Genomic DNA, 16334 nt, shown 5'->3' with positions numbered 1-16334 from the left:
TGGTATTGTGGCCAAGGGGACACTGTGATGATCAGTAACTGGGAGAAGATAAAATCAGGACTCTTATAGAATGGGGAATTGGGTTGTGTTCATTGGCAACATAGTCAGATGAACTGATCACAGCTAGCCTGGCCAGAAAGGGAATGTGTTAGTTACCTCCTCCGTTTTATTTCCTCATCAGTTACTCACTGTATACGTTGCATCAACGGCTGTGCCCTCATGATAGAGAGGTTGAGCAAAATGCAGTAGACCACAATAAACTATGAAACATGCTCCAATGAGTACTTCAGGGTTCCGCTAAGCAGTCCGGGCAACAGATTTTGTGCGGCAGCATGGCTCTCATTAAATGCATGCTCCCCACATGTGACTGGTTTGAACACTGGAGTCATGAGCCTGATGGTTTGTGGTTTGTCCTTGTCCCTATTAGCCACCATCTGGTTTTGCATGGTGGTTCAAACAACGATGGTACAGCAGACTGGTGCAGAATAAAGACATCATGGCTGCTAGTCTGATACTGAATATTCACTGCATGATATGCTGGGTATGGTTGCACAGGAAATGCACATTTCAGGGAGTGGAAACCCATGTGGTTGCGATACATCTCTACATTTAGATAGGGTGCCTGAAAAGCAACATGTGCAGTAAATAATACCCTGTCAAAGTCACATACATGCTCCATCTGCTTCTCTCTGGTAAGACAGCATGCAACATATTCCCTCTCCTGACATACACATTATTATTCACCTGCCTGATAGAGCAAAGGATGGCAAACTGGGAGATATCACTTTTCCAGCCTAGAAGGTTTGCAATGCGAAGAAATTAACGACCATGGTCACCTTTACAGCCACTGGCAGCATCGCCCTCACCCTTCCCTGAGGCCACATGTCTGCCTGCAGCAGGTGACACATCTCAGTGAGCACCTCCTTTGTAACATGGAACATTGCACACATTTCTCCTCGCTGAGTTTAAGGTAAGAGAATGCTTCCTAAAGAACCAGGGTGAATATAACCTCCTGATGAGAGCTCTTCTCCCCACTCCTCCTCCTTTTTCGACCAGCATGTCCTCCTCTGCATTGGCTCTGCTCTAAATCTTCCTGTGGTGCTGCAGGCCAAAGCGGATGGTAACTACAGCAGCCATGATTGAGATCAAGTATTGTGAATAGAACCCTTGAAGTGAGAAGCAAGACTGTCACCAAGTGTAACACCACTGCCTACAAGGTTCATCAACTTTAAATAAGAGTACAAGCCAGACCAACTCAATAACATCCAGCAGAAATAAATCAGCAGTAGTTGATGATCCTTTTAAATAGCATTGGTGGGTATTCCTTCCTGCTGCTGAATGCATAGTTAGCTGTGTGAGGATAAGAGAAGGCATTAGTGGGAACACAGAAGTTGAAAATGGCACCCCTACAGTCCAAATAAGGACCAAATGCTGACTGACGTCATGATCAGCCTATTCTGCGTATTTCTGGAGCGTGCTCCTAACATCCCTAAAAGCACCCTCAACAAGCTCACAGCAATGGTGTGCATGCATAATGCGGATGCAATTTTGCACACAAAACGGCACCTGTAGCATAATAAAACATGTGCCATGAAGTCAATTGTTATGGCCACAATTTCCTTTCTTACACATTAATTTGTTTCTGCATTTCTTCAGCAAATGCATGTGCAGCTACTGAGGTACAGAGGACCATCACAGCTCAGAAAGCTGGCCTGCTAAATCTGAAGCACACTGGTTGGGAAAAAAGTTGTCTTTTTTCCTCCATCCAAATATTCCATCCTCCCTTTCTAATGGTCTTCAAGTCCCATGCATCTGAGATCACATTTCTCACTCCACATGCTTCTCCTCTGCCAATCACCAAATGTATATCAGTAAAATATTGCAGTTCCTGCAGAGAGAAACAATCAAGTGCTTTTTGGGGATGGCTCAGCACACTTTATCTTTAACAGGGAATTTTTAGGCAAAGCAATACTTGAATTTGGCAAACTTAACAACAGAAACACATTACTGACAAATCACATTGCTTTTGCTTATGAAGATAACTATTATATATTGTCATTATATTTTTGGGTGAAGCATTAAAACAGTACTTTTTACGCCTTGTGTTCCTGTTAATATGAAAATAGTGTGCTTCAACCAATTATTCTCATTCCAAATTATCTTGTAAATTTAATAACATACTTTAAGGAGACCATAAATGTGCTTGCATTATTGTATTTATCATCTCAAAGTGGCAATAAACTTTTATTACAGTGTGAAACAGAACAAATTAAAAACTATATATTGATAAAGAAATGGTGCATCTGAAAAGATTATGGGCTAGATTTTACTTTTCCCTACAGTGAGGAAGGCGGAACGGAAACTGAATAGACTGCTCAGTTTCACCACAGCTATCTCTGCTCCTTCAATCAAGTGTCAGATAGCCAATTAATGGCCATCCAGCAGAATGGAGGCCAATTATAGGTGCAAAGGGGGTTCCATGCCCAATTGGCACTGTAGGCCAGGATAAAATGTGGCAGAGGGCTGCTGTTGTGAACAGGAAGTTGGTCATGGCTGGAATTGTAAATGCCTCCTGCTCTCTGAATGATTCTTTATTTAGTACTGAAGACTCAAAACACAAAAAATGTCATTAAAAATCATAGACACTGCCAAGTTTCCGATCAGATCTGCTTTTTCTACCGCCCTTATGCTGTCAGTTCTAGCAGGCATAAAAGACTCCCAAACCTTTGCTCATCCCTTGCCTGAAAATGCAGCAGGCAATGAAAAATTGCGGACGATTGGGACTTTAACAAGCTTAATAGTTTGTTAATTAGTGATTTCAAAATGGTGGGCGGGCTGCTGATTTCCGCTCTCCAACTTCCATAATTTGGGCGACTGAAGTGATGATGTATTGCCAACATGACATCACACCGAAATTTTCATCAGGGCAGGGGAGGCAGTGTACCCTATTTGGGTATGTAAAATACAGTCCTGTGTGCGCAAAAGTCGGCAATTATCCTGTGGAGTACAAAGTGCAATTTGAACACATTCAATGCAATATTCTGATAACACGCATCCCTAAGTCCTTTAACCACACTCATAGTACCTTCTGCTACATGTCATAACCTTCTTGAACATATTGCCTAAGGAAGCTTTATAACCCGCACATACATTAAGACCTTCAGGAGTGCATTCAATAAGACCCTTACAAACACAAATCATCAGTAACAATGACAAGCTCAAATGATACTTAGACATAAGAAGTGCCTATTTTAGACACTAAATGTGATCTTTGCCCATTCATCAAATTATATTTCAGTGCTCTACAAAAACTAAGTTCATACTGTTGACACAAATTACAAACATTTGTAACCCATATTAGTCTGCGTAGTACTGCTGACTACTTACAAACCATATTTGTTGTAAAAGAAAATAGCAATTAAGTTTTAGTTCACTCAAATTGAAATGGTTAATTGCGATGAAATATAATAATGGGTTATTCATAAACTGATCTGCATTTAAAAGGGTACTACAGAAAAATCCTGAAGCTGGACAAAAGGTGGCATTCGAATGGTCGCGTACAGAAAGAAGATTTTCTTGGGCAACATGCATAATTTAGCTTTACATACATCTAAGCAGGGGTAGGTACTAACAAGTGACTGTTCAAATGAAATGCATCTGCAGTTTCTGCATGTTATGATTCCCCAATAAGAAAAATCTCCAGAGTCACATTACAAGTTTAAGAGCAGTGACCTATTTAATGTCATTGAAGATGCAGCAATATGAAAAGAATTGCTTTTAGCTCACCAACTAATGATGGTAGTGCTCCCAACTGACTAAACTGATGAACGACTCCCAACAGTTCACCGCTATATGCGTCAACTGATGCAGACAGCAGTCCCTTCGCAATTAAATAAAAGCTGCCAACTTTCAGTATGCACTGCTGTCATATGACCTCCATTGCTTTGAAAATATGATGGTACTGTTTTATTTTATCTGAATGCCAATGAAATATGTGGATTTTAGAATTTTGGCTAAAATAGATGCAATAAAATTCAGATACTGCTAAAAGTAGCTTCAATTTTTTAAAAAAAATCTGAGTTTAAAAAGCCTATATGGCAAAGTACTCTTTGGAATGTAAATGTCCTGCCACTAAGTGGCAGAGGAAAGCAATAATTAACAAAGCTGCTATGCAGCTTTAGTTAAACTAATTGTTCAATAGTGCTCAACAGACTGACAAGCCCAAAGACTAGAAAACAAATTAACTGTTTTTTTGCTCAATGATCAGTTGCACATATTAGTACATAATTGTAGAATGGTCTGAGTATCAGATTCAACAAGTTCATTAAAATTCAGCTACATTTGAAGAAGGGTTAAAATCAGTTATATTCTAACTCTCCCTAGTGGGGAGCCAGCAGTCTACAATACTACAGGAATTGATTGTTTTCTCTCAAATGTCAGCATGGAACATGTGGGCAGAAAACATCCAATTAAAAAAAACTGCAGCAAAATATCATTTTTCACTCTCACTTCAAGAAGCCTGGAATTCAGTTTGTGTAATAGCTTGCTGGCATGTATCCACTGTTGAAACATCTCAGCCAAGATGATAAGGAGGCGAGGTCTTGCTTTGCATGCACAGCTTGCCAGTAGCAGCTGATAGAAATTGGACTTCCCCAGCAGCCTGGAGAGCTTGCACACGGCAATCTCAGTAACAGGAAATTTCATAAGTGCGTGGCTGCCTCTAGCGAAAGCATCGTTGGTCACAGCTGGCTAAATGTCTCACTGTTATAAAGAGAAAGGTGCAGACTAAATACTATGGAGGAGAGGGAACTTTGAGCAATAGCTTAATGTGCAGCTTGGAAAGTAAGCTAACACTTCATATTCTACAGTGCTGGATCATTACTGAAAATCTACTCCACATACACATGGATTTTCACAACAGAAGCAGCATACAGGCGTTGCGCTTTCATTTCTAATTTATCTAAAGGTAAGCAATCATTTCTATTGTAATTGCAGAACCCTCTCATTTCCCACAACAAATATTTAAATTAATTTCTGATATATCTAATTTAAAAATGTAGATCTGAACATGTATAACACAGACCTTAAATACAACATACTTAACAGATTGCCTTGAAAGGAAAATAATGTTCTACTTGCACTTTGTAACTGTAATTATTTCCAAAGTCTACTACACTTTTACACTGAATGTAATTGGATTCATTTTGAGGAATTTACTAGCCAGATTCTTGTCCAAACATCCAAATGAGCTTTTTCACCTGCATCCCCAATGCAGTAGTTTTTCTATCATCAAATAATTTATAAGTGTCTGCTTGACAGAAATAATTTAGAGAACAGGCAAGCATAAAAACCTTCTGTGATACACTGTCCAGTGATATCTGATGGTCAACGATGACAAGGAGAAACTACAAGACAATGATCTGAAATAATTAAAGCACTTTAGGATACTCACAGTACAGCTGGCTTTTTATTGTGTGCCTGTTACCCTGGAAATCCCTTTTAAAGATACAACAACGTATCATACCTCTATAATGCTGAAAAGATGATAAATAATATTCTCATGGCTTTTAAATCCATCGAGAAAATATTCCCCAGCTTAGCAACTTTAGAAAAATAAATTATTTGTCTACACTGCAAGCAACAATTTAGAAACAACGCCTCCAACATCAATTTTAAGCTTGCTACAGAGGCTTACAAATGGTTAGGCTCAAGTGAACAGTAGTCCATTTTACCATTTTGTTTCATACCACTGGCTTGCAGCATGGAAAGGATTACTTCATTTTAACCCTTCACTTCTTCCTTAAACGGTACTTTTTGATGTTTAAAATTGTCTATCTAACTGATAAATGTTATGATTAAGTAAACAATGAATGATGAGGCAATTCAGTTATCATTTTGTCTCAGTAATTTGAGGAAAAACTTGCATTTTACTAATGGTCAAGTGCACAATCAGGGATATTAGAGATATACTATCTCAGTGCTAACAAAGTTCAGTTTTTTGAAAGTTTTAAGAACTAAAACCTTGAGATACTTCATCGTAATGTTATCAATCAGAATTTCATCAATATCTTCATCTCAGTTTATCGTGAAGTTGATTTTGAGTTACTAAGCTTAAAAATCAAAATATCAGGGAATCATTTCTTGTCCAATGTTTCTGAATAATATCAAGTATTAGATATAATTTACGTTTCAAGTATATTTCTGCGGATGATCTTCATTAAGCGATATTCTTTAGTGAAAGCTATAAATGAGCTTTTAGAAGGTATATATTTTTGTTAACTAAAGCTGTAAAATTATTAGAAGGATCCTTGACTAAAATTTATTTGTTTAGAGTAAGTAATTTTTGTATTGTGACCTTTTTCAGTTTGGAACTGATATGCGTATAGAATTCATTGCAGATGGAATCTACATAATAATTGATTCAGTTGAATACGTTCCTGGTCAGTTTGTTATTGCTGAATTTACATAAGATGCACTGAAACACAAGGTGCTTTCAAATAGAATTTAACGGTAGAAATCTATTCTTGGCATGGCTGAAGTAGAGAAATGAATACTTTCTTACTTACACTGAATAAAGGTAATCATGATCTAGGTCTAAAATATGCAAAGAATAAGACCTGAACCCAAAGGTAACATTACAACTATAATGCATAATGCCACTTCAAAGAGATATCACTAACTTTCTGTATTTCTTTAAAAAATGCTGTCACCATAACAATATACGAACATACATATGAAAATACGAGTTAGGAGCAGGAGTAGGCCACTTGGCCCTTCAAGCCTGCTCTGCCATTCAATATCATGGCCGATGTGACCGTAACCTCCTACCTACCCCAAATAATCTTTCACCCCCTTGCTTATCAAGAATCCATCTATCTCTGAGCTGAAAACATTCAAAGGCTCTGCTTCCACTGCCTTTTGAGGAAGGGAGTTCCTAAGATTCACGACCCTCAGAAAAAAAGTCTTCTCATCTCTGACTTAAATGGGCAAACCCTTATTTTTCAAGTGACCCCCTAGTTCTAGATTCTTCCACAAGAGGAAACATCCTCTCACATCCATCCTGTCAAGAACGCTCAGGATCTTATATGTTTCAATCTAGTCACCTCTTACTCTTCTAAAGTCTGGCAATATAAGCCTAGCATGTCCAATCTTTCCTCATAAGACAACCTGTATAAGACAAATTCATTTATAGTCAATTTCAATGATTACAAGTCATATATCCTGGCTCCATTTTTGCTTATTTTAGAAAGTGAAATTTCCAATTAGCCATGCCATGAAATGCAATCCAATATTCATGATAAATAATGAACATCATAGTATATTCAAATAGCTTTTGAAAATTAAATAATTTTGTCGTAGTAAAAGTACTACAATAGTCTTTAAATAAATGTGTTCATTAAGCCTGAACTGTAAACCAAACCAATTAAAAATTCAGAAATCAGAACCATTAACAATTAATATTTCCATCTTTGAATGTGAAGTTCAAAATTCTTTGTGAATCACATATTAAATAGGAAGTAACTCATTCAATGCTCTATACCATAAGGAAACAATAGTACAGACCAGGAGAGGCAGTTTTAAAAAATAGACTCCAAAAAGTGTAAGAGGGTTATGTGGCAGCTTAAAGAGTACATAATCCTTCAAACAGGTTATACTGCAGGTTCATTACATATTTATTTGCAAAGCATCCATTTCCTAAGCATTTTAAATATTTTATATAATTGTTGTGGTATATGGAGAAAAGTTCAAAGTATTCAAATTATACTTCCCAAAACATTCCAAGAGATTGCCTTTGGATCAGGTGAAGAGGTAGCATTGTCCTGAAACTACAGTGATGTTTGTCTATATCATTGAGTTACATAAAGATGGTGTATAACCCTTAGGAAAGAATTGTGCAAAATGACAAGTACTTTCCACTTTCAAGGCATTTCTGCCTGTGACATGGAGATTATAACATTTCTGAAAGGTGTTACACAGAATTTAAAAGTAAAAAGAGCAAATTAATGCCAGCATAATGCTTACTAAATCTCCCTATCTCAATTTTATTATATCTCTTAAATTATCACCTTTTAAGAATCTGCTGCTACTCAGGTGGCCATGTTGTGTCAGCCATGGCTCAGTTGGTAGAACGTTCGCTTGAGTCAGACGGTCATGAGTTCAAGCCCCACTCCACAGAATTGAATACAAAATTCTAGGCTGCCACGCCAGTGCAATACTGAGGGTGCACTGAACTGTTGGAAAGGCCATCTTCTGCATCAGATATTAAACCAAGGCCCTGCTTTCTCTCTCAGGTGGAACAGCAAGAGAGCTGTTCTCAGTGTCCTGATCGATATTTATCCTTCAATCAACATTTTTAAAAATTATCTGGTCGTTATAACATTGCTGCTTGTTGGAGCTTGCTGTGTGCAAATTGGCTGCTGCTTCTCCAGCGGAACAATGGCCACACTTCGAAAGTACCTCATCAGCTGTAAAGTCCTTTGGTACCTCTGAGGACTTTAAAGGCATGATATAATTCAAGTCTTTCTTTCTTAGATATTATAAAACATACCATGAAAATAAAGAATTGAATAAAGAATAAAGAATGTAGGAGTAAAAGAGTTGTACGCATGTGAATAATACAATGTCTGTTGCTATGATTCATAATGTCAAGAAAGATAAAAAGGAAAACATTTCATTCTGGAAAGTGTAACCTCTGTTCAGTAATACCTGGAGTATAGTTTTCTTTATAAACTGTAGCAGCAAGACAATTCATCTGTAACAGGTCTGTTGAAAGGAAACAATATCTCTATGTTGAGCTGCCTGGACTGCAAATCAGATGTTTTCAACACTTTGACCTAAATCTATAATAATTTTAATCACATTCATTTTTGGACTTAATAACATAAAGAAATAAAATTTGAATACTATAAATCATTCTGCAGTATAATAATGCCTAAACATCTAAAAAGATGTGAAGATTGAACAGAACATTTTGAAAATTTCATCATTTTAACTATGGGATATATTTTTGTGTGCCCAATTCTGTCAGCTGTGGGCACTGCCATCCACCCATTGGCATTGGCCTTGGCCTTAGGCTTAATTAATTTTCATGGTTGGGCCTCACTAGGACAATTTTGGCAAGCTGCTAGCATTGAATGATGACTAAACATTTGGTGGGGTGGGGTGGGGTGGGGGGTGGCGGGGTTGGAGCATCAAGAAATTAGGAGGCTTCTATGTGAAGCCGAGGTGGAAGTAGGATGTTGAGACAAGTGCTGAGGTACCAGGTTAGTGGGAAGGTTTCTAGTGAGGCCAGGAAACGGATTTGTTTTCCTCCTGGCTCCACAAAATAAAACAGAGAAAAAAAATTCTTTGGGTGGAATTTTTCATGCTCGCTGCAGTCGGGTGGCCTGACAGGCGTGAGTGGGCAATAGGGCAGGAAGGCCAAAAATTGTTTTCACACTGTAGTGAAACCAGTTTGCAATCATCCACTCGGTCCATCAATAGCGGCCTACATTTCCCATTGCCGCACGTTGGGAACTTCAATTTAATACATCGGCATTTCACAACTGTACATAAGCGACCTGCAACTGGTTAGCTGCACTTCACTCTGGACTTCGAGGTTTGTTTGCCTACCTGTCTTTGAGCAGCACTCACAGTCATCAGCATGAGGCTTCGCAGGCAGCACCACATCGCTTTTAGGGGGCACACAGGCAAATCTCCACTTGCGAAACCAGGCATAAAGGGTGGGGGGGGATGCTTTTCAATGGCTGCAGTCAAATGGCTTGCTTGGAGAAGTAGGCGATGTGGCCTCAGGCAAGAAAAGAGGCTGCAGAGCTAGGGCATTACTGAGGAAGGGGTTATCAGAGGGTATGTGTGGGGACATATGTTGATTGGTGCAAGTGGCCTCAAGAGGGTGAGGGCTGAGGAGGCAGTCTCCAGAAGAAATGATGCTAGATGGAGATGTGAAGGTGCATGAGAGAGAGAGAGAGTGGTGGTGTACCTTGAGCTGGCAGTGAATGAGATGCCAGTGAATATGTGTTGGGTTTGTGAGTGTGAGAGTTTAGAGTGGTGAGATGGTTGCCTTACCCTGATGGCATAGACAAGTTCATCCTCTTTCTGCACTGGATGGCGAACCTCTTCTGTACAGCATTGGCACTGACCACCACTGCCACCACCTCCCAAGCCTGAATGGCGACACTAATGGGCCTCCTGCAGTCAGAATGGGGGTACAGGACATTGCTGCAGGCTCCAAAAGTGTCCAGAAAGCGTCCCATGGATGGTCACTGAATCAGGGGCTGCAGTCTTCTTTCCTTTTGGGACCATGTCTTTGGAGCACTGAGACCCTCTTCTATTTCCAGTTGGTTTGGTGGAAAAGTTGCAGTGGTTTTAATGCTTCGACCCGAGTTAAAATTAAAGTCAGTTCACAATAATGTTACTGAAATTCAGATGCATATGCGAAGGGTCCCACTGACTCTGAACTGATGCCCTGCAGGCTAAAATTACAGATACCAGGTTCCTGATTACTTCAGGATGACTAAGTAACTTCAAGCATTTTAAATGCCTACCCACATTTTCATTGGGCAGACAGTGTTAAAATAATCCCTACTTAAAGCATAAAAACAAAATAACTAGACTTCAACATCGAATAAAGTCTACGGCTAATGAAACTTGAGTTTACTCAGGCAAATAAGTTTTTTAGCCTTTCCTTTTGGGCCATACATACTTTTCAGTACACATTTCATGCCTTTCTGTTGTGACGTAATGAAACAATATTTTCATTGAGAACTAATCTTGGTAAATGAACATTCTCAGTGGTCAAGGTAAAAACAATTATTCCAACACAGCCCGATAACGCCACACATGTAAAGTACACTTTTTTTAAAATCAGGCACATATATCATTGCTGTCAAACTGGCAGCACTTGATTTCTGATGCAGCTAAAGGGGTTTTGCCTGCTGATTCCCTGAATGAATTCATCAGCACCTGCTTGCACTTTGCTTACGCATTCACTCAAGTCAAAGATTATATATTTCTTGAGAGGATCCTATCGCCTCATTTCCAGCATCAGTTTTCAGTCCAGATGTATACATGTAGCTGTAAAAAGTTTAATTGCAATGAAACACAACCAAGGACAGTTGAGCTGATTTGTTCTGAATTTTTTTTAAAGAATTAAATGCTTAGATAGTTTTCAGTTGATCTCTAGTCTTGAGACAAGCCAGTCTTGCTCCAAAGCAATAGTGGCCCTTGCGCAGAATAGCAAAACCGTCAGATTTATAAAGTGTTTTATTTTAGATTTGCCATAATGTTTTAGGCTACAGCCACTGAAGTAGAGTTGGGAGGGAGAGATGAATTAATTCAAAAATAAATCACATAGCCTAAAATTAATTTTCAGTAACTTGCAAACGTTTTTTTATAAAGGCTGAAGGAATTCAGTCAAGAAGGTAAGTTTTTGTTTATGTATAAAATTAGCACTTCCAAAGAGGTGTGACCTAAAATCGGTCTGTACCACTACTTATATTTTCAAATTATAAAATCCTTCTGTTGTGGAGTGCATCTCATGCTCAGTTCAACAATAATTTTGCAACCAAGATTTTTACACTCACAGCTCTTGACACTTTGCAAATTGTGTTTAAAAAAATTCCTCATTGTTTTCAATTGTAGGTAAAAGATGGTCAGTAAGGAACCAAGCAGATGCCAACTCACAAGTACAGAGAATGAAGCTGAGCAAGCAGCTTCACGAACACTGGAGATGAAGTATGCATTGGATCCAAATAGGCAGATTAGAAAAAGAAATAAAGCCCTACAGGTGAGATTTAAAGATATCCGGGAAGCTCAGAATGAACAAGAAAAGAGACTTTCTGCAGCACAGCAACTGGACAAAAAAACAATGAAAGCTATTTCTTATAAGGCAGCTTATCGCAAATACATGACAGTGCCTGCACGAAGATCAATCCCAAATGTAACCAGAAGCACAGGTGTGCAGACATCTCCTGATCTCAAAAAGCGGTATCAGACATTCCCTTTGGAAAGGAAGAAAGTGAATGTCATTAAAATTGCTCCAACTGTTGACACATTCAGGCGACAAAACAATGATTGGGCAGTTGATATTAAAGATAGTGACCTCAATAAAAATTCAGGAGAACGTACTATTAGCAGTGCAGACCGCAGGAATCAAAAGAACCCGGATATCAGCTCACATAATAACTTCATCAAAGTGAATAAACAAGCTGGTAGTGACAGTTTTGATGATCCTAGCAGCAAAGATCCAGAAATACACAGTTACACTGAAGAGCCCTCTCACGTTTTAAAGTTGACAGATTCTAATCCAACTGAGCAAAATTACCAGCTGTGCAATATGGCAAAATATGATAAGGTGCCATCAGAAAATCAGAACCTTAATCAATCAGTGCTAAGTGAGCTACAGCTAACGGAGTTCACCTCCTTCCACTTAACAGAAGCCAACTGTGAACTTACGCAGCCTGATTCTTCTAATTCCTTTACACAGGACTCCCCACAAAATACGACAACACAGGAAGTACATGAGAGAACTTTGCATCCAACCAGTCTGCATTCTCTGCCCGTGAATGGTCAAGCCTGTTCAGTACAGTCCCCACAAAGTGAAGAGCCCTCTGAATCCAGTGTGTCAAAAATTTCACCCAGTGATGAAAGTCAAAGTCAGTCTAATCAGACAGCAGTATCTGTAATGGAGTCAAATCAACAAATCATGCCTCTTACAGAAGTAATGGATCTGAAAGCACAGCTGCAAATAATGGAAAACCTGATCAGTTCCAGTCAGGAAACCATTAAGGTGTTACTTGGGGTTATTCAAGAATTAGAAAAAGGTGAAGCCCTCAGAGAAGGGTAAGACCACAAAAAATTGTTTTATGAAAAGGTATACACATTCATTTTTAAACTGAAAAAGTATGTATGTCCAAATAACAAAAGTCAGGAATAGAACTGTTACATGGTGACCTAGAAAGCAGAGGTAAGGAGGTAAGGCTAGATGTCAAAATTATTAATGAAGTGCATACCAAATAACATGGATGGCTCATATGCAATATATTGATCAGTAAAATTCAAGGTGGTTTCCCAAAAATTTCTAAAGCTTAAACTCGAGTCCAACGGGACTAAATAATAACTTAAACTGCACTTATCCTTTTCAGATTAATAGCCAGCGAGTGCAATGCACAGCCAGTAGACAGTTATACTGCCAGCTGCACTTCACTATAGATTACATTGAGGTCATTGATGAAAAAAACTCTTCTTATACCTGCTTGAATATATGCACAGAATTCCGCTCATGTGGCAGTCACATTTCAACATCCCCAGAAGTCCTGGACCAGCTGGGGATATTTTCACTGTGGCTATGCCTCTGGTTAGAATTATGCTGCAGCCAGTGAGAACTGTAAGTGGTATAAGATGATTTCCTGGAGGATTATCATGTCTCACTACTGGAGAATCAGATTATGACATGATCAAAAAGTACTAAGCAAGTTAGTTACATTCCACCACAATGCTTTCTTAAAGTAAGGAAAATCTGTTATAATGTATTGGTAAAAATAATTACAATGTTTGTTTAACGAATGTATCACTTCATTTGCTCTCTATTCCAACAAGCAGCATCAACATGAAGCATAGCACATGCATCTGTCGTGAGCACATAGCTGAATAAAGTTCCACTGGGAGCAGTTGATAACAAACTCCTTTATAAGCATGATGATTTTTAAGCACTGTTTTAAATGCCTTACATAAAAAATTCCTTTAAAAATTGTTTTGTGAATTAAACTTGAAGTTCTAAGGTTATGAATAATTGCTTTATCTTCGATTTTAAAAAGTGATCAGATTTGTGACCCAAGTTAAGGGAAATTAAAATCTAAAAAATTAGAAGGCCTGGACCAAAATGGAAAAATAACTAAAACAAGCCCATTAAAACTTAAACTAGCTTGAAAAAAAAAATAGTGCCAAGATTGTTTTAACATAAAGGCTAACATGCAAACCAGCATTTTTTAAAAAGATCAGAAAATATGTTTTTTGCAAGAATAATGTAGAATTTTAATAGTCTAGACAAGGAAGAGGGATATTTGATAGAGTTGAGTTCTGAAGACAAAAATGTTAATGAAACAAAAGGTAAAATTGACATACATTAGGAAACACTGACATTATCTCTTCAAAACCAATCCAATTTATACTTTATTAGTATATGATTATTTTTATATAAATACCTTAATCTTGAGAATCAGACAGTAGTAATAAATTACTGTTGCTGTTATTAGTGGACAAGCAATTAGTGTCATGATATAACATTATTTCTTCTTGCATTTTAACCCTTTAATATATGAATTTCTAGTCTCTTGTGTATTCTACCCAGGACCCCAAGATTAATTATTCAACAAAGGGCAGTAATTACCTTGGTCTGAACAGTAACCTTGACAATTTTTCCAAACAACCAACATTTTCCACAGCTTGAAGTTCTTAAGTTACAAATATGTATTTCAAGAAAATATTTCGAATGGAGCTTTTAAACTGTTCAAGTAACCAAATGAAATAATGTTTTTGCATTGCACAAAAGGCAGATTTTATTAAAATGTATCTAATTTATTGTAACGGATTAGGCCTATATTTATGTTAGCATCATCCAATTAATAAAAACAATGGTGGCTTTGTGTGCTTAGCGCCGGTGTGAACTACCTTTCTAATCAGGACATGTATTACATTCACTGAAGCCTGCGATACCACCATGCATGTTTACTCCCTTTAAGAGTTTTAGTCATTAAATTACTATCAGTCTTTTTTGTGGTCTTTATTTTCAATTGCACCATTGGAAGTAATTGTCCTGATATTAGCTTGGAGGCAGAGAGGGAGTAGGGGTGTTGTTTTATGGTCAGGGAGCATGGGAGAATGGTTTTTGCTCAGGTGCTGCCAAATTTAATGGCATCAGGCCTCAGCCAGGAAGCACAGAAGACCAGAAGTATTGGAGGAGATCAGGGACTGCAGCCAGGGAGTGCAGAGGAGGGAGAGACTGGTGAAACAGGATGGTGGGAGCTAAGAGGTAGAGGGGAAATCATGGCTTAGGGTGAGGAGGAGGGGCAACATTCCCATTAAGCTACTTGGGTGCATATCTACACAGAAGCCTGGAAGTTACCACGCAGTCCGTACCCCATGATAACGAATGCGCCTGCATGGTTGCATAAAAGAACTTAAAGGTTTTCCACTGAAAAGAATGGGCTACATTTAACAGCTACATTTACAGGGAACACTGCTGGGTGAAGTAGATAGGTCTGATCATGGTGGTGGGAGGCAGAGGAAGCAGCTAATCTGGATTTTTTTTTCATTCATTCAGAGAAGTGGGTGATTTGGCAAAGATACTATTTATTGTCCATGCTTAGCTGCCCTGAGAAGGTAGTGATGGGCCCTCTTCTCGAATCACTGTAGTCAATCTGGGTGAAGATGCAGTCCAATGCTGTGGAATTTGATACATCTGAGGCAATACTGCAGGCAATTAAGAGTCAAGCATGCAGGTGTGTCCTGGAGTCATATCCGTGCCTTTAACAGTAAGGGAGTCAGGTGTCCTTCCATAAAGTACAATAGTGAATCAATTGGGTTTTAACTGGCAATCTGACGGCTTTGTGATCACTTGTTACCGGTACCAGCATTTAAACGAAATTAAAATGCTAAAACTTCCATGGTGAGATTTGAACCATCACAAATTTAATATGGCTATATGATAAGGCTGAAACTTAACAAAATAATTGTTCAAGATATGTTCAAAATTGAACTATTAATATGTATTAGGATTGTATGCTACACACTAACATTACTTTGGAGATTAAAAAAAAGCTGCTGCGCCTGATCCTGCCTTGCATGATAAGTGCAATTTGGCCTTTATAATACAGATCATGTCTTCTTTTTGGACAGGTGAGGAAAGAGAGGACAAAGTTGAATTAGATCCACAAATGTATGCCCATGGTGTGAAAATAAATGGAGCATCTAACTGGGTATGCAATTGTTCAATAGCATCACGTGCAACTTAGAATATAAGAATTGTCAATTACACTGCAATTTTAGACAACTCTTAAAGCAAGTTAAAGGCCTAGGAGTTTGCAATGATGGAGAGCCTCGCCTTCATAATGAAAATGGCGGATGAACCCAAAATCCGCAAGTCACAAACCCGAACACGGCACCTACCATTTTCACGTGGGCAGGAAAGGGTCTGATTCAGTGCATTGGGACGCGCGCTTGTGCTTTTCACGGAAGCAGCTGCCTATTTAAATCAGCAACAGCCTCCACTTGTATGATTTTGGTGAACCAGGTGTGTAAAGCATGACATGCGCAAGTTATGGAGCAGGTCTGAACTT

General features: G+C 38.5%; 2 protein-coding genes across 5 annotated transcripts in view; one reads left to right on the top strand and one right to left on the bottom strand.

The window, feature by feature from the left end:
- Positions 1-16334, bottom strand: part of dock1 (dedicator of cytokinesis 1) — a 693250-nt gene that overhangs the window by 364858 nt on the left and 312058 nt on the right. The gene's annotated exons all lie outside the window — the stretch shown is intronic.
- Positions 4651-16334, top strand: part of LOC121290102 (inhibitory synaptic factor 2A) — a 56307-nt gene continuing 44623 nt past the window's right edge. Inside the window, exons 1-3 of one of the 4 annotated variants that reach the window (XR_005945704.1) lie at positions 4653-4966; positions 11641-12840; positions 15895-15974. Coding sequence is in view for 2 of the 4 variants with exons in the window: in XM_041210281.1 (XP_041066215.1) it covers positions 11648-12840 (1193 nt within the window). In the remaining 2 variants the exon portion in view is untranslated. Of the gene's footprint in view, positions 4967-11640; positions 12872-15894; positions 15975-16334 lie in introns of all 4 variants that reach the window. The other 3 variants (XR_005945703.1, XM_041210281.1, XM_041210282.1) reach the window with 3 other exon arrangements.

This window comes from Carcharodon carcharias, chromosome 17 (assembly GCF_017639515.1).
Source record: "Carcharodon carcharias isolate sCarCar2 chromosome 17, sCarCar2.pri, whole genome shotgun sequence".
NCBI classification, from domain to species: domain Eukaryota; kingdom Metazoa; phylum Chordata; class Chondrichthyes; order Lamniformes; family Lamnidae; genus Carcharodon; species Carcharodon carcharias.
Note: the sequence above shows the minus strand (reverse complement) of the source record. Positions and strands in the feature narration are given on the sequence as shown.